This window comes from Athene cunicularia (genome assembly GCF_003259725.1).
Source record: "Athene cunicularia isolate RWA chromosome 14 unlocalized genomic scaffold, athCun1 chr14_part1, whole genome shotgun sequence".
NCBI lineage: Eukaryota > Metazoa > Chordata > Aves > Strigiformes > Strigidae > Athene > Athene cunicularia.
Window position 1 is genome coordinate 12527027 of NW_020799118.1, and position 19032 is coordinate 12546058.

The 19032-nt window shown below is 52.8% G+C and overlaps 1 protein-coding gene and 1 long non-coding RNA gene across 3 annotated transcripts in view; one reads left to right on the top strand and one right to left on the bottom strand.

Annotated features, from left to right (window-relative positions):
* Window positions 1-7442: 7442 nt before the first annotated feature.
* The window catches only part of PEMT (phosphatidylethanolamine N-methyltransferase), a 41056-nt gene continuing 29466 nt past the window's right edge, over window positions 7443-19032 (bottom strand). The window contains exons 4-7 of one of the 2 annotated variants that reach the window (XM_026859044.1): window positions 14577-14688; window positions 10453-10527; window positions 9625-9685; window positions 7443-8879 (exon numbers count right to left, since the gene is read on the bottom strand). In XM_026859044.1, the coding sequence (XP_026714845.1) occupies window positions 9631-9685; window positions 10453-10527; window positions 14577-14688 (242 nt within the window). In that variant the 3' untranslated portion in view covers window positions 7443-8879; window positions 9625-9630. The remainder of the gene's footprint in view (window positions 8880-9624; window positions 9686-10452; window positions 10528-14576; window positions 14689-19032) is intronic. The other variant, XM_026859043.1, reaches the window with a different exon arrangement.
* Window positions 10443-19026, top strand: LOC113485684. Its single transcript, XR_003399472.1, has 4 exons — window positions 10443-10555; window positions 12234-12275; window positions 16531-17465; window positions 17958-19026. It is a non-coding gene; the product is annotated as an uncharacterized LOC113485684 (long non-coding RNA).

Consider the following 19032-nt stretch of genomic DNA (forward strand, 5'->3'; position numbering starts at 1 on the left):
CCGGGCAGCGCGGGCAGGAGCGGGCAGGGCAGGCAGGACTCTCCCGGACAGGGCTGGGGGAGCTCGGCCGGGGGGCATGAGCCGCTGTACGGGGCCCTGCAGCTTCTGTGGGGCCGGGAGGGGCTGCCCGGAGGAGGAGGAGGAAGAAGAAGAATGCTCCCAGGGATGCAGGCAGCAGGGATACTCGGAGCGCTTGGTCTTGCTGGGTGCTGAGTCTTGCTGGAGCTGGACGCAAGGGCGAGCCCGGGCAGCCCCCCAGGGCTGAGGCATCCTCGCAGAGGTGCCGGGCTCGGCCAGCATCTCCCCGAGCCAGCCACCCCCGTGCAGTGGCCCTCGGGCAAGGGGAGGGTCGCTGTGCTGAGGGGTCTCCAGGGGGCCACCAGTGAGAGACAGGGCCCAGGGTAAGCCACGTTCCTCTTTCACATCAAGCTGGTGAGAAAGTTTGAATTAAAAACACCTGTGAGGATCTTTAATTAAAACAACCAAAAAAAAAACCCACCAAACCAAAACAAACCTTAATGAAAGGTGATGCTTAAATAAGGTTCAAGACTGAGAGGGACCTCAGGGACAGAACACACTTATCTGTGGAGCACGGTGCATTTCATCAGCACCACTTAGGAAACGGATGCTGCTGAGCTTTTCACCTTCCCCCGAGTGTGGTCTCACACTTGGGCATTAATTTAAACCCTGTCCAAAGGTTTATGGAGGTCTGTGGGGTGGGAGGGGGCTGGGGTTTAAACAGCCCCTTTGCAGCCCCATCCCTGCCTGGAGGGAAACATCCTGCCCAGCAGCAGAAGCACAAGGACACTTTGGGGAGAGAAAGTGGGACAGTTTCCCATGTTCATTGATCTGTGTGCAAGACAGTGGAGAGGTTTAATAGCCGATTACAGAGCACAAATGTATCGCCCCAAAATAACAAAAAAGGTCATTTAATTTAAGCAGTTGATGGAAAACAACGGGGGAATAGGAAGTGCCAGCCTCTGGGGGACAGACAAATCCAATATCTCGATTGGCATTTATTGTTAACCATACAACTATTCATAGTGCCAGGAATTGGTGAAAATAGCCTGCTTGAAGCCTGCTCTTAGGTTAACAGGCTTCAGCAATGGAAAATCCATTTTCTCCCTCCAAAAGGCTCATGGGTGACAGCAAAGACAGAGCACACCACCACAGCTGTGCCGCTGGGATCCTGTGGGCTCGGCTTCGGGGTGTGGGGTGCAGCCGGAGCCACCCTGCCAGGCACCCCCCGAGAGCACGAGCAGGGATCCCGGCATGGAGAAGGAGAGCTGACGGCTGCGGGAGCTCCCGGGGAGAGGGTGTGGGTGCTGCCCACGCTCTCCCAGAGCCCAGCGCCTCGCAGTCACGCAGAGCCTAAGGAGAGGAGCATTACGAGGCATTAGGCTGAGTCTCCCCAAGATCATCTAGAAACTTGTCTCCTAGTGGAAGCAGAGCACATTTGCCAGTAGCCAGCTGCCAGTGATTGATGATAAAGGACCCACCTCGCTGCGAGGCAAAAACCTTCCCACGGTTATGACGCTGTTAAAAATCACCACCTATTTCTGACCTGACTGCAAATAGCCCAGGTTTTAAGCAGGGGCAGGTAAAATAGCATTTTCCCCCGCGGCTGCCGTACCACCTGTGCAGTTTGACCCTGCCATTTGTGGGGGGTTTTGCCCAGTTTTGGAGGATACAGACTCCTTCACGCAGCTGCTCGGTACAGCAAGAGCTGCAGTCAGGCTGCTGTGCATGAAACCCAGCGACTGCAAGCACCTTGAATGGAATCAAACATCTTCAGCACAAATCAATCCCCTGTTTCTTGCTATTTCTCTGCCTATTTGCACTCTCCCGGGCTTACCAGCCACCTGCTGATGAATAAAACCTGCCCAGCGGCCACAACCAAGTGGCTGAGGAAAGGAAATTCCACGAAAGTCACACAAACATCCCAGCGACAGAACATGCGGCTCCCCAGGGTCTGACTTGAACGAACTGTGCAAGCAGCAAAATAGAGCTCACAGCAGCCCCAGCCTCTGCAAAAATGTAGGAAGCAAAATGTACCAGGAGGCAGGAGTGTGTATCGCAGTGCCTGGCCAGGGACAGGCGGGTGGGGGGATACTCGGAAACGAACAATTACATCAGAACATGACTTTGATTTCTGAGCGTGCTGTGGAGCCGGAAAGTACCGTCACCCCCGGGGCTGAGCCGGCTTCAGCTCCCAGCTGGGTCCTGCGGGTCCAAGAGGTGAAAAAGCCAAGACTGGAACAGACGTTTGTGCCTCTCCTGCCCCGGCACGCTCAGACCCTGCAGCCTCTCCCAGGCCACGGAGAGGAGCAGACCGGACAGGAGCTCCTTATCATTGCTGTTAAGATGCTTCACATCCTACCAAGGGCTTGGCCCCGGCGCAGGTGCACGTGGCATTCCCTGGCTCCAGGCTGGGGCTTTGCGAGTACGCACCCGGAGCCAAGCCTGCTCCCCAGTCCCACTCTGTTGGCTCCCCAGTTCTTGCTTTTCTCCCCCAGGACAGGGACCTGTTCTTCAGACAGGGACCCTCTCCCTGTTCAGCGTACAGCACCCCGGTGTGCTGCTTGTTAGCCTGCTCATCAATAACCAGCGTGGGCTGCCTGTTTCCCAGAGGCTGCTGGTGAACAGCAGGGTCTTGGGGGACCCCAAATCCTGCCCTGGCTGCTCCCCTGGGATGGGAGAAGGAGCGAGAGGCTGGAGGAAGAGGGGAGCAGCTGGGTAGGGAAGGGATGGCAGGCTTTAGCTATAGCTCTTTCCTGTCCCCCTGGGGAAAAGCATCTGATTAAATCAAGATGCAGCATCCAGGGTTGCTATTCATTCCCTATATTATTAGCTTGTCTCATTTTATTAAATCTCCTTTAAGGCTTTTCAAAAGAAGCACGTAATTCACAACATATAATTTTTCCCAGATGAGATATGATGCAGAAGTGGGTTGCTCTGTCACTGGGGACCGGGGGGGGTGGGTTTATTTGTTTCCTTCCCCCACCTCCTACTTCTTTAGCAACACTTTTCATGTCTCTTGATTCCTTTTAGCATTTGGGATTTGATTAACAGAGAACTTGAAAGCCTGAGACATGTCTCAAATCCCAATTCCTTGAGTCATCCAGGCAAGGGGCGGTGAGAGCTCCCTTGGAGATGCCATCCCTGTGCCCAGCACAAAGCAGCTCCCGGAGCAGGCTCGTGCCGTGCTGTGGTCTCCAGACTTTCTGCATCTTCTCCTCCCATTCTTGATGCAATAAACTTGCCAAAAACCTGCGGCAAGGGCTGAACACCCATATTGCGGGGCAAAGCTGGGGTAGCTGCATGCTCCAGCAGATCCCCTGGTGCTGCTGCTTTCCTTACAGCAGCAAAAACGTGTTGGGCAGCCGAGCACGTGGCGAGAGCTGGGGTTGGGGACTTGGCTTTGCTGCCCAGCCACCCTGGGGATGGTGCCCCACTCGCCTGCCATGGAAACATCTCTCTGAGTGCACTGAGGTGACATTAACTCATCGTTAATGATAACCATGTGGCCCAGCTGGGTCAAGAGCTACGCAGAGCAGAGCTGGGGTTCTCCAAGTCAGGGGCACCCTGGGGATCCTCTGCTCCCAGTTTCCATCCCATCTCATGCCATCCTCTTGCCCACCATTTGCTTGGGGGAAGCAGCATCCCGCCAGCATCTGGCATGGACAAAGGCATTTGTGTGTCCTGGACATGTCCCCAAACTCCGTCACCTTCTGCTCCCTTCCAAAGAGCAGTAGCTTCCCTGGGATTAGAGAGAAATGTCACCTGTAACCGGAGATGGGCAGCGCCTGGGCTGGGAATATAGGGCACAGGGGAGAGGGAGGCTCAGTGATCCCCGGTGGATGCGTTACTACAGATTTCAGGAGGGTTTCCGTGGAAATAGGGAAGGCTGTTGGGGTTATAGGACAAAAATAAAAGCTCAAGAGGAGGCAGGAAGATGGTCAGGCAGTGACAGGCTGGAGATGGCAGAGGGATGCATAGCCAGTGCTGAGGGCTTGGAGCTTGGAGGTGTTTCATGCCCAGGTCCCACATTTTCCCCCGCTGCTTCGGCTGTGGGGTCCAGAGGGGGCTGAGGCCAGCACAAGGTTTGAGGCTGTGGGTGAAGGTGTTGGGGTTGGTGGAGGTTGAGCTGAGCGAGGGCTAAGCCCCACTCTGCCGGTGCCCAAACCGAGGACCCTCAAGGCTCCCACAAGTGCTCAGCCCTGGTGCAGCAGCAAAACAAAACTGGAGGCAGAGCTCCTTCCCAGGGGGCTCTGGCTGCTCTGCCTCCCTCCTACGACCTTGGTTCAGAAAGGAGCTGCTTGGTAAACAGTTCCCTTCCAAAGAAAAGGCAACATGGAAAAAGCAGCACATTCCTGGGATTTTTTTTTTTTTTTTGAAATAAGATCCATGAAGGATGCACTGCAGCATGGCCAGCTCTCCAGGCTGTCCCTGGACGGCTTTTTAGTTTGCAAATTAAAGAAAACAGCCTCAGAACTTGTCCTCTGGCACATAGTGGGAGCTCTGTGCGTAAAGGCCTCCGGGATGGAGGGCGGAGGTGGGCTGGGATGGGTTGGATGACGTCTCCGTGCTGTCCAAGGGCCAGGGGAACGGTGGGCACTGGGTGCTGCTGCTCTCCCAGTGCTGGGGGTCATTGTGAAGCATCCCCTGGGCACCCATGAGAGGGGGGCTGCCTGCACCCGCAGACCCCAGAGCAGGAGCCTGCCAGCGGTGCCCATGGGGCTCAGCCCTGGCAGGACGGATCCTGGTCCTGCCCCAGGCAGCTCCAACACTTGTGGTTCCCCACCTGGAAACACCTTCCTGCCAGGGAAGTCTTCCCATTGCGTTTCTTTGTGACCATTTAAAGCCCAGACTGCTTTCCCTGTGCCTTAAGAGATAGAGGAGGCTGGTTTATTCCCCTGTAAAGATAAATCCTGTCGTCTCCCCCATTTGCCTTCTCTGGATTAAGGGGTTCCCAATAAAACAGTCAGTGCTCAAACTGCCCCCAAAAGCTCTTGTAGCGCCTGTGCTCAAAACTCATCTTTACTTTTGTATCAAATCCCAATTGCTGCCAGACAAGCCCATCTCCTCTGCCCATCGAATGACCGTGTAGAGGCTCAACCTCGTCATCAGGACGGGGGTGTGGGAGCCACCTCTGAGCCCCGAGCCCCCTGTTTCTCTCCATCTTCCCAAGTAGCAGAAGTGCAGACTCAGCAAGCCGGGCCTGGCAGGATCCTGATGGGAATTGTGACTTCTCCATCCCTCCACTGAATCCACACATGCTGTCTTGATTGCGCCATGTATTTATTCTCTGTTCCTGGCTAATCGTGTTTATTTGCCACGTAAGGGCCACCGCTCCCCTGGGTGAAGGTAGTGCAGCTTCACTGGGCGAAAGCAAACACGGGCGTGGGGTTACAGGTGGTCACAATGGAGGGCAGAGCCTTTGGGGACATGTTCCTGGTTCTGGATGTCCCTGCCATCAGGTTGCCTTCGGGGAAAGCACCTCAGGATACAACTTGCACCTCCCAAAGTGTCTCTGGATGAAGCATCCCACAAGCCTGGAGCTGGCACCGCATCACGTGCCCATCGCTGGGGTGGTTTGGGTTTGGATGGGTGATCTCCCCACCCCTAAAAAAAAAATATCACATGCTGTTTCGGGAAGGGGAGCCACGTGCCAGGGAGCCACGTGAGCGGCAATGTGGGGAAAACCTGGGTGGAGCACGAGGGCGGGCACAGCCAGGGGCTGTGCGGCAGGACAGGGTGACCTGAGGTAGTGTGGTGTGATGGACTTGGTGGCCTGTCTGTCCCTGCCAGGCAGGAGTTAAGATTTAACTACTTTCTCCTTTCCCAGTGTTTGCTCAGGAGAAATGTCCCCAAACATCAAGGCAGGCATTATCTGTGGCATCGACACGCAGCCTCACGTGCAGCATTTCCCAAGACTGCAACCATCCCCTCCTCCAAGCTCCGACGGGCCCAGCAAGCCCCACACTGGATTTGGAAGCCACGAAGTTCTGAAAATGGACCCATGACCACATTTCCAGGGACCTCGCTTGGCCCTTGAGGCCTCCCCGAGAGCCGGAGGGATGCGGCTGCCCCTGCTGGCACGGCACCGGGGCTTTAACCGGCTGGTCCTGGGGGTCCAAGGGTGCAGGGTTCTCTTTCGGAAGCAACAAGAGTTTCACGTCCTGACCTGGAGGCCTCGAGGTGCAGGACATGGCCCAGCCACAGCCAGGTACTGGCCCTGAGGATGGGAAGAGGGGAAAGAGCTCCAACACCACCAGTGCTTCATGCTCAGCCTGAAGGTTTCATCCCCACCCTCTGTACTCTCAAATTCTTAGAAATATTAGGTCATTGGAGAGGAATCTTTTTTTTTCCTTAGAACTGGGGAGAGTCCCTTAATCCCTTGTTGTTAAATACTATAAAACAATATAAATAAGGGTCTCTGTTTTCCTCTCCACAGCACCGGTGAGCAGCACAGCACTGCCGGGAATGGGCCTGGCCAGGGCCAAACCCCCACCCCAGGGGGAGAAAGGTAGAATTGGACCCCAGAAGATGGGTTTGAACATCACCTTCCAGCTCAGGTTTGCTTTCGGGAACAGAGCAGATGCCTCTGAAACGTCAAACTCCAGCTCTACGGCAGCCAGAACCAGTTCTGTGAATGTAGCGACACATTAATTCACACCGGCTGCTGTGGAAAGAGCTACTAAAACTGGGGATAAATCTGGCATAGTCCCAGATAAAACCCTTGTGCCATGCAAAGCCGACACAGAGCGACTGGGAAGTGGGAAGGATTGGGTTTGAAATGGTGTATCAAGAGAGAAGGAATCCAGGAAGCTGGTCCCAGAACACCAACCCCCCGTTTTTCTGGGATGCTGTGAGCACGTGAGGGGAAGCGGCTCCATCACCGGGGTTTCTGATGACAGACACGCATCTCGAGGGGCTGATCCTGGCTGGATGGGAATGGTACAAATGGGGTCCCCCCAGCCTCACAGCGGGGACAGGGAAAGGTGTACATGGTCTCCAGACTGGGAATGAGACAGCACGAATACAGCCCTTGCTGCGTTCTCATTAAGAGCAATTCTTCCCAAACGAGCACATGTCTCTTCGGTAAATACTGATTTCACCTACCAACAAATCTGAATTTATTTACATCAGAGACTTTGAGCCAGGACTGGTAACTCCGACATAAATTGTCTGAATACTGCAATGTATCCTCTCCTTGCTGGTTGCTATGGGTACTGGTCTGTTTTAGCCTCCATCTATAAACATTAACTGTGAAGGGGATGTGGAAACTTATCTAAAAATAAAATACTATGCCCAAGTCTTTAAGAGGAAGGTCGTTTGAGATGGTGATAAAAAAAAATAAATCCCCATGTAGTGGTTCTGAAGCGGTGAAACACAAACAGGGCACCCCTGAGCCTGGCTGAAGGAAATGGAGGCTGGACTGTAAAGAAACCAACGCTTTTAATTCCTGCTGAGTAATGCCCAAAGGGTGAATTACAACATGCAAAAGCAAAGGGAAATCAGACTGTTTCGCAGAGGTGACACTGAGAAAAGGAAGGACCCTCCTCTGCAGAGGGGACAACGCGACGCTGAGACGTGGCACTGCATCCTGGTGTCGGCACAGGAGCCAGCAGCGGCGCAGCTCCCCTTCTCCAAAGCCACTGCCGGCAGCTTGACACGGCTTCTTTTTTTTTTTTTTTTTGGTCATTTACAGCTTATTTCTCAAACTGTTCTGGGAATCTATAAACACTGAGCCTGAGTCTGAAGCATCACCCCTGGGATCTTCCCGTCAGGGCAGGATCCAGCACTGGGCTCTTTGGGACTCACCGAGGCTGGTGGCAGGGGCAGAGGGGCAGATCTGTACCCAGCTGCTGCACAGGGCAGAAGACAGAAGCAGCTCTTCCCCTCCCTGCCACCCACTGCCCCTGCAAGGCAGTGAAAATAGCTGGAAGGCACTGGGTGGTGGGGAAGGCAGGACCCTCACGTGGCCCCTGGGGAAAAGGAAGGGCTGGGAGGGTGTGGAGGGGGTCCAGGGATGGGATATCTGCACGGCCTGTGTGGAGACTGACTCTTCTCCTTGGTCTTCTCCATGCTGGGGTTTCCCCATGGGATGCCCTCCATCCCCCTCGTGCAGTGATTTAGGTTGTTCATCCACATCTACGTGTTTTTCATCTTTCTTAAAGCCTTTTGCGAACAGGGCAGAGATGCTCCAGGGCCCTGTACCGATGGGAAATCACAGTTCTGGACAGGGCAGCTTCCCCCTCCCAGAAAGAGGGGTTTTGCTGTTGGGTTTGCAGCAGGTTTTTTTGTTGAGTTTGCAGCAGTTTCCCCTCTTCCTTCTCCAACTGTGTGTGAACAGCTCAGGTGTTCCTGAGCCCTCTCTGTGGCTTTGCCTGAGCTTTTATTTGCTTCCCGTAGCTCTCTGGCAGCATCTTCAGATGATCATCAGGATCAGCCAGAGCCAGAGCTTCCTTGCGCTCAGAGCTTGCTTCCAAAAGGCCCCCAGTGTCTCCATCATTCCTCTGCTTGCCCTCCAGTTCGGGGCTGGAGCTGGGTTGCTTTTTCCCCTGTAGATCTCTAATAATAAGTGCGGGAGGAGAGGTCGGGAGGTCCTGAGCCACGCAGCTCCTGGGAGAGCGTCGCCTTCACGGCAGGAGCTGCAGTGACCCAGCAATGGGGAATAAGGACCTGGGGACAGGGACCTCCAGGTGCCGCCATGCTCGGGCTGTTCCTCTGATCACTTCCAAATACCACCGGGTGCTCAGTTGGCTCATTAAGTGTTGCTGGGCAAATTAGTAGGATACATCTCAGTAGGAAAACGGGCAAATCAGACAGCGTGGGGACCAGAGGCACACTGTGCCGAGGTATCCGAGACACTGCTTTGCAAAAGGCAAAGAGACAAGAGTCTGTCAGGGATCTCGCTGCTGCTACAGCATCTTTGCCAAAGCCTCAGCAGAGCTGTGGGCTTGTCCAGCCTCTCCAGCCACCAGCAGGCACATGTGCCAGGGCTTTCTAGGGTGGCATTTAACCCCAGGGAAAGGAGCCTGTGGCAGGAACTTGTGCTTTTGTAGAAGCTTTTGGCCCAAAAAGCAAGCCTGGGCTGAGTTTCTGGGGTCAGCTGGTGCAAGCCCCTTGTGCAGAAATGCTGCGGGTGCGGGCACGGAGCAGCCTGGAGCAGGGATGCCTGGTTTCCCCATGGGGTGTTCAGGCACATGTGCCCTCTCGCACCATCCCTGCTGCTTGCTGGAGCACCTGCCATGGCCAATAGCTGCTTTTTTCTGTCTGATTTAGACTGCGCCTGGAGCTTCGAAGCTCCCCAGCAATTTTCCCTTGTGCTGACTCTCAAGTATCTAATCAACCCAATTTGGGGGTTGCTGGTGGACTGCCAAGAGGCGGACACAACCATCGTTGTGTAAAGCCTCCCTACCTGGGTTTTTGCAGAGCTGTGAAGCTCAAATCTTTCGAGAAGTGCAGGAAGGGCTCTGTAGGAGCCGGGGAAGGGCAGGGCTGGGCAGGGGTGTGCTGGGAGGGCGGGTGGTGTTTCCATCCCCATTTAACGCGCTCGTAGGTGGGGGAGCCCAGCGAAGCAGCCCCTGTCACTGAAACACCGATCAGCAAACATACCTGTTGCTACTTGTTCTTCATGCCCTTCTGTTTCCGTCGATATATTTCCTCTGTGAAAGGCCTGTGGTTGGGAGGATGGAAATTTGGGGAGAAAGGGGGCAGAGACACAAAAGAGGGGCAAAAGAAGGGGGTAAGAATTAAAATCAAGACAACTGCATGCTCCCTTTCTGGCCCAGAAAATCTGCCCTTCGCAGGTTGGCACAGCCCAACTGTTCCCGTTCCTTGGCAATTCTCAGCTCGGTCTCTCTGGACTGTGGAGTGGCTCTAAGCTGCTCCCACCCAGCACCATCCCTGCTCAGCACACGCTCAGACTCCCCCTGCATTCAGACTGGCCGTGGCCCCCTGCATCTCCTCTCCCACCCAAATACAAAAGACCTTGCACTGCTGAAGTAAAACTGCTGCTTCTGGGAACAATTATGGGCTGCTCCGTCCTGGGTTGCCAGGCTATTGTGGTGTGAAATATCAGAGAAGCCCACCTAAGAAACTACAAAAGGCAAGCTCTTCTTGCAGGGTCTCTTCAGATGGCACAATGAGTCCTCTCACTGCCTTCCTTATTGTTCTTGTATAGACAGAATCAGGCTCCCAAAAGAAAAAAGGATCTCATTTTGATAAAAATAAACAAATGCATAAATGTTCCTAGAACTCAGCAAATAGTTTCAGAGAGGAAGCTGCCCATTATCAAAACAATTGAAAAACAATCCTCTGTTTTCCTTCTTCCCTGCTGAATTAATTGGAAAAAACATCTCTACTTCTGCAGTTCCCTGAAACCTCGGGAGTTAAAGCTGGTAGAAATAATTAGAAGTTCTCTGGTTTTGCAAAGCTACTCACCCCTCATACAGCACTGCGATTGTGTAGGAAATTGCCACTACAGCTGTCAGCAAAAGGCCAGCTGGGCTTGCATGTCTGTTTTGAAAGAGAAGGAAAAGATCAGGTAAGTACATGGGCTTATGCAAGACCTGGTTTAGAAAGCGAAATGAGACGCTGGGCTCCAAGTGAGCACTCTCTTGCTCATTAAACAGAAGCGAACAAAAGGGTGGGGTTTTTTTGTACTTAATGTTAACTGTCTTAGACAGATGTTACTTGGCAAAGACTCTTCCCCAGCCTACTTTGGCGACTTCTTTTAAGTCTGATCCCTGCACGTCTCTGCTAAGAGAGCTTCTGCTTTGATGCTAAGTCCTGAGATTATAAGGCTGTTTAATAGCTGAGCAGCTGCTTACGTATGGCTGTGGCTCCGTGCCAGGGCTATAAGGGAAATGCCTGATGTGCACAGAAAGAGGGGCCACCCAGGGCGCAGGAGGCACCTGGCAGACAGAGCAGCGTATGGTACCGTATACATCAAAACGGCGGCTGGGCTGTCGCAGGGCTGGGGATGGAAAGGGATGGAAAAGGTCCCTGCCTGCCCTGCAAAGGGTGCTGGGTGGGTGCTGCACCAGAGCTGGGTGTATGAAGGCTCGCTTCACATTTAAACCCATTTCAAGACATTTTAGAAACACATTCTATCTCATCCCCAAGGCCCAGCCGAATGGTGTCCAAAAAGAGGTCATTGGGCACAGCATGGGGGACCAATGGCACCCACAGCACTGTCTGGTGGTAGGCAGAGGTGCTCCAGGGCTGCAGATGCAACAGGGATGGCTGTTCCTTTTAGCACCACGGCCAAAGAATCGGGACCAAAAAATCCCAATCACCTCCTGCTCTGAAGAGACATCAACATCAGCTGCGAACCTGCGCTGCCCACGTGACGACACTTCTTTGATGCTTGGCCTGAAAGTGTTTGCAGATGCTAGCAAAGGCAGCAGGGGCTTTACTAAGGCCCCAGGATTTCAGTGGATGGGTTACACTCCCCAAACCAGCTGCTGAGACCAACCCAAAGCCTGCAAAGTCCTCCAGGTGAGAGAAGCCATAGCAGTATCTACTCCCCACTCACTAACCCGGCACCCAGGAGGTCCTGGCCCCATCTCCCCAGCAAAGAGCTTGGCTGCATCTGGCTCATCACAAACACCAGCCCCCACCAAAAACACCCTTTCTGCATCCTGGGCTTCCGGCTAATGGCTTCAAGTGCTGCGTTAAGTAGGACACTGCTGATTGCCTTTAATTGCTGGTCACAGCTCAGCTGAGGGGAACAAGAGCTGGCTGTCAGCAAAAAAAAAGTACTTAGCTGGTCCTTGGTGAGGATAAACATCCTGCAAGTCTTGTGTAAGGCTGGTCTTGTCAGGAAAACATGCCTTCAGAGCAGAGACTAAACTATCTAAACCTGGTCCTGGACCTGCTGTCAGGTACTGCCTGGCCACATCAGTTCCTGGAGAGACACACAAATCTCCACCTTTTCACTGTTTCCATTTTGCACTAAGTTTTTCCCTCATTAGGAAGCATCGGGCAACTTTTCCTCTCCCAACCCCCTGCTATTACATGCTTAGTCATGTCTCTTCCTTGATTCCTATCAGAGAGAACAAATTTGCATGATTGTTTGTTGACAGCAAGACCTCTAATTGCATCATTTGGCTGCAGTGCCAGCTCTGATTTACACAGCCTGTTGCCATGAGTTAAAACACTTCCCTACCAAAGATACACAAAGCTGTCCCCAAACAGCTAATGCTCTATTTGTCTTTCAGGAGAAACGAGGCTGCTCGATGCGGGCGATGAGAAGCACTTGGGTGAGTTGTTTCTCTCCTCTTATAAGCTCGACCTATTTATCAGGCAACAGCTTGTGTTGTAGCAGGGTCAACAAAGAGTCAACCACAAAGGTTCTGTGATCCTGGTAGGACTTTTTTTGGGTAGGAAGTCTGTCTGTCCCCAACCCTTGCTGCAGCTCCCCATGGCTGTGGGTTGTCTGCAAGGAGCCATGGTCAGCGCTTGCATGCTTTCCCACTGGTCCTGGGTGTTGGATGTGGGACACCTGCTTTGCCCCTTCCTGAAGCTCCTGTTTTCATGGTGACTGGTGGAGGTGTATTTGACAGACATGTTCTTGACGACTGCAGAGCTGCCATTATCCAAACCAGGGACAGCTGCAGTAACCTGCCAGGGAGAAAAGAGCAGCTCTCGCCCCATGCAATGCTTTTAAGGTTGGACTAGAGTTGTAAGGCAGGCTGGCTGGTGTGCAGCCAGGCTCGCTTATGTTATGTGCTCTGTGCCCTTACAGATGAAAATCCTGAAAATCCTTTGGGCTCCGATAACATGATATGGAGTGTGACACATCACTGAGGGAGGACAGATACATTCTACATTTCAGTTCTGACCAGAACCAGAGGGCAGACACATTCCTCCAGCATCCCTCCCACTGCCACCGAGCTGGGATGTTAGCTCTGGCCTCCGAGGGCAGACACCAAACATCTTCTGAAAGCCCTGGGACCTCAGAAAAGACCTGGGACTCCAAAAAAACCCTTCAGCAACACGAGCTGAGATCCCAGGGAAGAGAAATAGTCAAACTCATTGCATGAAGGGTTGCGCAGAGCTTCCCCAGGGCAGGCGGGTGGTGTCCTGGTGCCACTTTACACAGCTCCAGCAATTTGTTAACAGCAATTATTTGTCATGCCTCACTGCCCTTTGTGGTGGCAGCCTTTTAATGAGAAAAAGGAGGCAATCACACTGTTGTTTTGAGCTGCTTCAGGCTGCTTTTGCCCAGGATTGTGGTGGAAGACCAAGGCATGTGCACCAGGTGCAAGGTTACTCTCTCACAGGGGCAAATAAGGGATTTCTGCGACAGGAACAGCTCAGGAAGACTCAGCTGGTTCTGCAAATGTTCTAGGAAACAGTTTGATGCTGATCTTAAATCAAAATATCCTTATAATTCCCCCTGGTCAAATTCCTCCTTCTGTGCTGTGGTAGGGGTGGTGGTACTGATCGTCTCCGGTTGCGGTGCGGGGGGTTTCATCCTGCCCCAGCTCCGCCCCCCTCCCTGCAGCAATATCCACGCTGCCATCGCGCTGGTGCCGACCCCACGGCTGGCACTGCCACAGCCCCAGCAATGAGCGGGCTCTGGCTCTCAGGCAGAGGGTTTAGACCCCGTCCAGTGTCATGGGTCTCCAGGAAGGCAAAAACGGCTTCATGCAGCCAGCGCTGACAACACCGGGGGGAATTTCCAGTGCAGAACAAAGAGCAGCAAGGCTCAGAGGAGACAGGAGAGAAACCATCAGCTTTATTTATTGACAGGGGCCAGAAAGTGCTGCGCACGTGGCTGAAAAGGTGACCAGAAAGTGGCAAATCACTTCATTTTCCCCACTGAAGTAGAAGAGAGGCGGTCACACTCAGTGGCACCAGTGCAAAATATCTAGTGATAAAGGCCCGCAATGCTCTGAGGGCTCCCAGTGTGACACAGCCAGGGCTTTTTCTCCTGGGCAAATAAATAAAATCTGATATTAAATGAAAACCACATAAAACTTGTTACACAGAATAGAGTATATTGCTCATTTACTGCTAAATTACAGCCTATTCATTTCCTCCTAAGCAGGCTATTAAACTGTGTTGTATCACATGAGGAGTGTTTCGGAAGTGTTATCACCATGCAGTGGGGGAAAGGGTGTGTTGGCTTGTTTTGCTTTCTTCAGAGGTAATTACAGGGTCACACTGATCCCCAGTATCAGTGCCCTGCCCCTGCCGAGTGACACCCGGCGTGAATTTGGCCCTGACTGTTGATTTTTCCACGTGCAGAGCCTGCCAAGGACTTCATTCAGCTGCAGAGCATTTGTGATGCTTCCTCTCCCCAGCACTCGCCCGTTATTTATTTTTCTACAATTAATGCTGCAAGTCCTTTATGACAGCAAAAGATTTTGCACACACAAAAATAGTCAGAAAGCGAGAAGTCAGGGCATGTTGCACTTTCCCTACCATTTTTTTTGCTGACTGCCATCACCGAGAACTTCTTTGACCCTTGATGCAACCCAGCGCTTTATGCCCTGCCAAGCACAGACCCCACGCTCGCCCCGCGACCGGTGCTGTTTGCAAGGGCATGTACTCACATGAGGGACCAACCCAGGTAGACAGCTGTGCTGCCCCAGTACATAGGATTATCCAGGATGCTGAAGGGGAAGCTGGTCACTTTTGCTTCCATCAGGATGCCGAAGTAATCACCTACAGAACAAACAGAGGGTTTCTGGTTAGGCTCCATGAAGCTGGGAATTGGGGCTTTAGCACACTGATACTCTCCCAGTGCCATGGGGCATCCCTGCCAGGGATGCAGAGTGAAGGCAAACGAGGGGGTTTCCGGCTGAATGAGAAAACAGCAACAAATAGGTTGGCTGTTTACTTTTACTCTGTGACCGTCAGCTTTTCTGGGAATAGCTCTTCGCCCACCGGGAAGGTTTGTGCATTGCAATGAGGCTACAGCAGCCACGTCCCTCATCAAGAGGCAGCTCTTGAGGTCCCAACTGGTTGATTCTGGCTTTCTCATTTGAAAACTGCCCATCTGATGCCACTTGACAAAGAAGCAAGTGCATAGGATCAAATCCATTTAATGGGGAAATAAGCCCAGTGCACTGTAATGGTGTTTCGAGATGTTAAAATCACGACTGCCACCACCAAATGCCCTCACTCAGTGTCATCCTTATCTCATAGTTCAGAGAATTTCTCAGAATTTCAGAAAATAGCACCTCTGCCTACAAAACGCTCAATTATCGGCATGATGATGATGATAATAGGTGATTGTCATCTGTAATGAGGAAAGCTTTCAGAACTGTCAGCACCCAACCAGCTTCCTATCTACCTCAGAATAATCCTTCCACCCTCCTGAAAGGAGCTTGGAAAAGAAATGACAAGCAAGATGTTGTGCAGCTTGTGAGGGGAATTTTGGAGGGACAAAGGGCCATCTCTGACTTCTACTGGTCTTACAAGCAAGACCCCAAAACCCAGCAAGGATTTTGCTCCATGTCCAGTGCACAAGCTGTACCATCAATCAGCGAGGAGCAGTGCCGGTCCATCAGCCCGGGGAGCTGCCACCACCCTGGGCTGTGCTCCCAGCTTTGCTGTCAGCCCATTCCCTGACCTTGGGCAAGTCTCCTCCGTCCCTCCCGGTGCTATTGTGCACCGATCATAACATCAGTCTTTCTTATAGCGCAGAGGGTGGTGAGGATTAATGTATGGTGAGAAAGTGCTCTGAAATCCAGATAAAAGGCATTACAGGAGTGCAAACTATTCAAGGTTATTATTATTACCTGGATCGTAGTGTAATTTCTTTGACCTCACACGGTGCAAAAACATTTATTTCTAAGGATAAACAGTGCCTGCCCAATTAGACAATGCTTTTGGGCTTTAACTACAGGCCACTAAGTGAGATAATTGCCTGGTATTCATACTATATGTTCTCACAGTTACTTGGCAATGCATCTCCGAGATTGTTCTGGTAGAAAGAACACATCACCCCCTGCCACAGCCCATTTCTGTGCTTTCTTATATGTCAAAATGCTTCATTATACCCTGCCCGCCCTCGCCTTTGGGCTGAACACTCGCTCCCCAAACAGCACTGGCACTGGGGAGGTTTGCACAAAGCCCTGGGTCTGTGGGGCTGGCAGGGGCTTATCTGAGCCCCACACTGGTGGGGCTGTAGGACCCTCCGGCCTGGGTCCCCACAAGCACAAAGCGGCTGGGGGGAGCAGGGAGCTCCCCCAGGACACAAGCTTTTCTGACGTAAAACCCTGCCTCTAAACCCACAGAGGTAAAGATGACCACCAGAGAGGACCTGCAGTATTTTTATATTCAGGCAGGTGTTAAGGGAATGGGTTGGTTTGCAGAGCATCAGCTTAGGCATCTCCTGTGCCTCCATTACACTCTCAAAACAGGAATCTGCTCCTTGTCAGGCTGAGGGACTTGGGCATCTAATTTGGATTATTTTTTGCTGGAAGTCAGTGTAAGCATCTCACTGCACAGGGTAGGCACTTTGGATCATGGCAGCAAAAAGCCATTTGATGCATTCTGCAGGGCCCCCCACGATCCCTGGAGCCTGACCTGGGCTGAAGCACCACCCCTGCTTCCCTCCAGCTTCACCACAGCCTGGTGACAGACTTCGGTCAAGTCAGATTTACTTGAAATGTTGGTCAGCGCTGGAAGGAACCACGCTCAGGTGCGAGACAGATGGGCTCAGACAGGTCCAGCCACCTCTTGGTGCCCTCAGCCTCGGGGAAGCCGAACCGTTGTTACTGCATTTGTCAGGAAATAGAGCAAATATCGAGGCAGACGGCGCCACAAATGCCCGAATCCCTGCGAGGGCATGGTGCAGAGCAGGGGTGCTGGGAGGACTGCTCTGCAGGGGAGAAGGCTGTCAGGGCAAGGGGTCGCATCCAGCCCCTGCACATATAGGCTGGGGTCAGTGCTGCATGCAGGAGATGGGGGGGCACAGAAAGGTTTGGTGCAGGAGGGTGACTCACACGGCTGCCACTGCACTGTTTAGCCCACACTTACGAGACAGAGCATTCTGCAGATGATCCAAAGCTTAAACGTGCTGTTAAAAAGGAATCTAACAGTCAGCCTCGATGTGGTCTCTGTGCCCTGCCTGGTTCAACCCTCACTGCTGCAGGAAAACCCAAAAAGGAAGGGTCAAGTGCTGTTCCAGTAGGTTTTTGAAGTGCTTGAGTGTCAGATTCTCTTAAAACTTCACTCGAGCTCAGGTATTGACCGTAACAAGCAGCTGGATGATGCTATAACCCTCTTCTTGCCAAAGCAGCGCAGCCCTTTGCTACCTGCAGTCAGAGGCACTGTCACTGCCAGGGGACCCTGCTCCTGCCGCAGCACCCACACAGCACTGAAACCCTGCATACAGGAGGGCATTGGAAGTACCAATCCCAAGAGAGTCCTGATCAACATCCCACACAAGATCCTCAGAGACCTGCAGACCTCTTCGTCTTCCCCGCAGCTGGGTAAGAAACCATGCTGAGCAGCATTCTCCATTGAGTGGGCTGACTTAGACTCGTGGGTGCTCACACAGAGCTGAGAAGTCGCTGTTGGTGCAAGGATGGACATTCTGCAGGGCTCCAGCTGGGCCCTGCCTCTGTGGCACAGAGGTCTCGAGCCAACTGGGCTGTACCAGCACATGGTTTTGGCATCTCCCCCCCCTGACTCAGCTCTGCCCCGGTGCCTGTTGTGACCCGGCTAGCAGAGAGAGCTGGCCTTGCCCCCTGCTGCATCAGGTGAGGCCTGGGGCCGTGCAGCCCTCAGCCTGAGGTGCTGGTGGCAGGGAGAGCCTCTGCTGGCAGAGCGGATGGAGCAGAAATGCCCAATAACGAGCCACTAACACCTGCCTCTTCCCTGCCCTGGGGGCTACGGGAGCCACTGGCCATGCAGAGCAGAGGGGGATAGGGCCACTCTCACTGCTTACGCTGAGCCTGACTCACTTGTTTGCTTTTCTCCAGCGGTTCAAGTCCAGTGGATCCTCCTGTTTGGATGAATCAGGCTTTACGTAAACAACCCCAGACCTGGCTGAGCTTCAGGAGCATTCAAGCAGCTCTCGCTGGCGGGTACTCCTGCACCTGGCCTCTCTGGACACGTCTCCGCAGGCACAGCATCACTCCTAGGTGATGTGGGTGATTTTGGAGGGTGCTGGTGCCTGGTAGCTGGGGGACAGGGGCGTAACACAGGGCCAGGAGCAGGGCTGCAAAGATGAAGGGTGTAGGCACACATTTGGGAGTGCTGAGCTCTATTTCTGGCTGCAGGATCTTGGCCAACTCAACACATTTCTTTGCAACTCCACTTGAAACCAGGAAGGCTTATTACCTCCCTCTTCTTCCTGGCGACGCTGCAGGGGCTAATTGAATTTGGTTTGTAAAGCACTTGCAAAAGCACAGCCTAAATGCAGTGTCAAAGCTGGGGCTGTGATTATTTCAGCCAGCAGGAGCTGCCCCTTTCCTTAGATATTTATTGTTTCTGTCTCTATTTTATTTTTTTGAATTCCACACATACTGGCATGTTTTTAAAGTCAACAGTGCTAATAGAATTACTCTCTAAATGTGAAAGCAGGCACAGTGGAAAATGCCTTCTGCCATAAAGCGGCAGATAAAAGAATCTGTCAACGAACATCAGGTTTATTGCAGAGGGAAAAGCAAACGAGATCGAGCCTTGGCGCGTGTGCCGAGCGGCTGGGGGCTCAGATCAAGGCTGCCGGACAGCTCACACCTGCTGTGCCGGTGCTGACCTGCTCGTGGGATCCCTTTTCTGGAGGGCATTTGGACTGCCAGATGATCAGCTGCTTTCCAAAATTTCAGGCTTGACACTGAAGGTGATGGTATTGACTGTATAAAACTACAGCACCACCTTCTTCATGTGAGGCAACAGCACGGTTAGATCACGCTTCGGTATCATAAAGCCGAGACCAAATCTAACAGCCCTGAAGACAACAATGAGCAAGTTCTTACAGGACTCTGCCCTAGCAAAAGACCCCTGCAAGTATTAAATGCACTTTCTGGTTAAGCTGTTGAATATTCAGTGCTT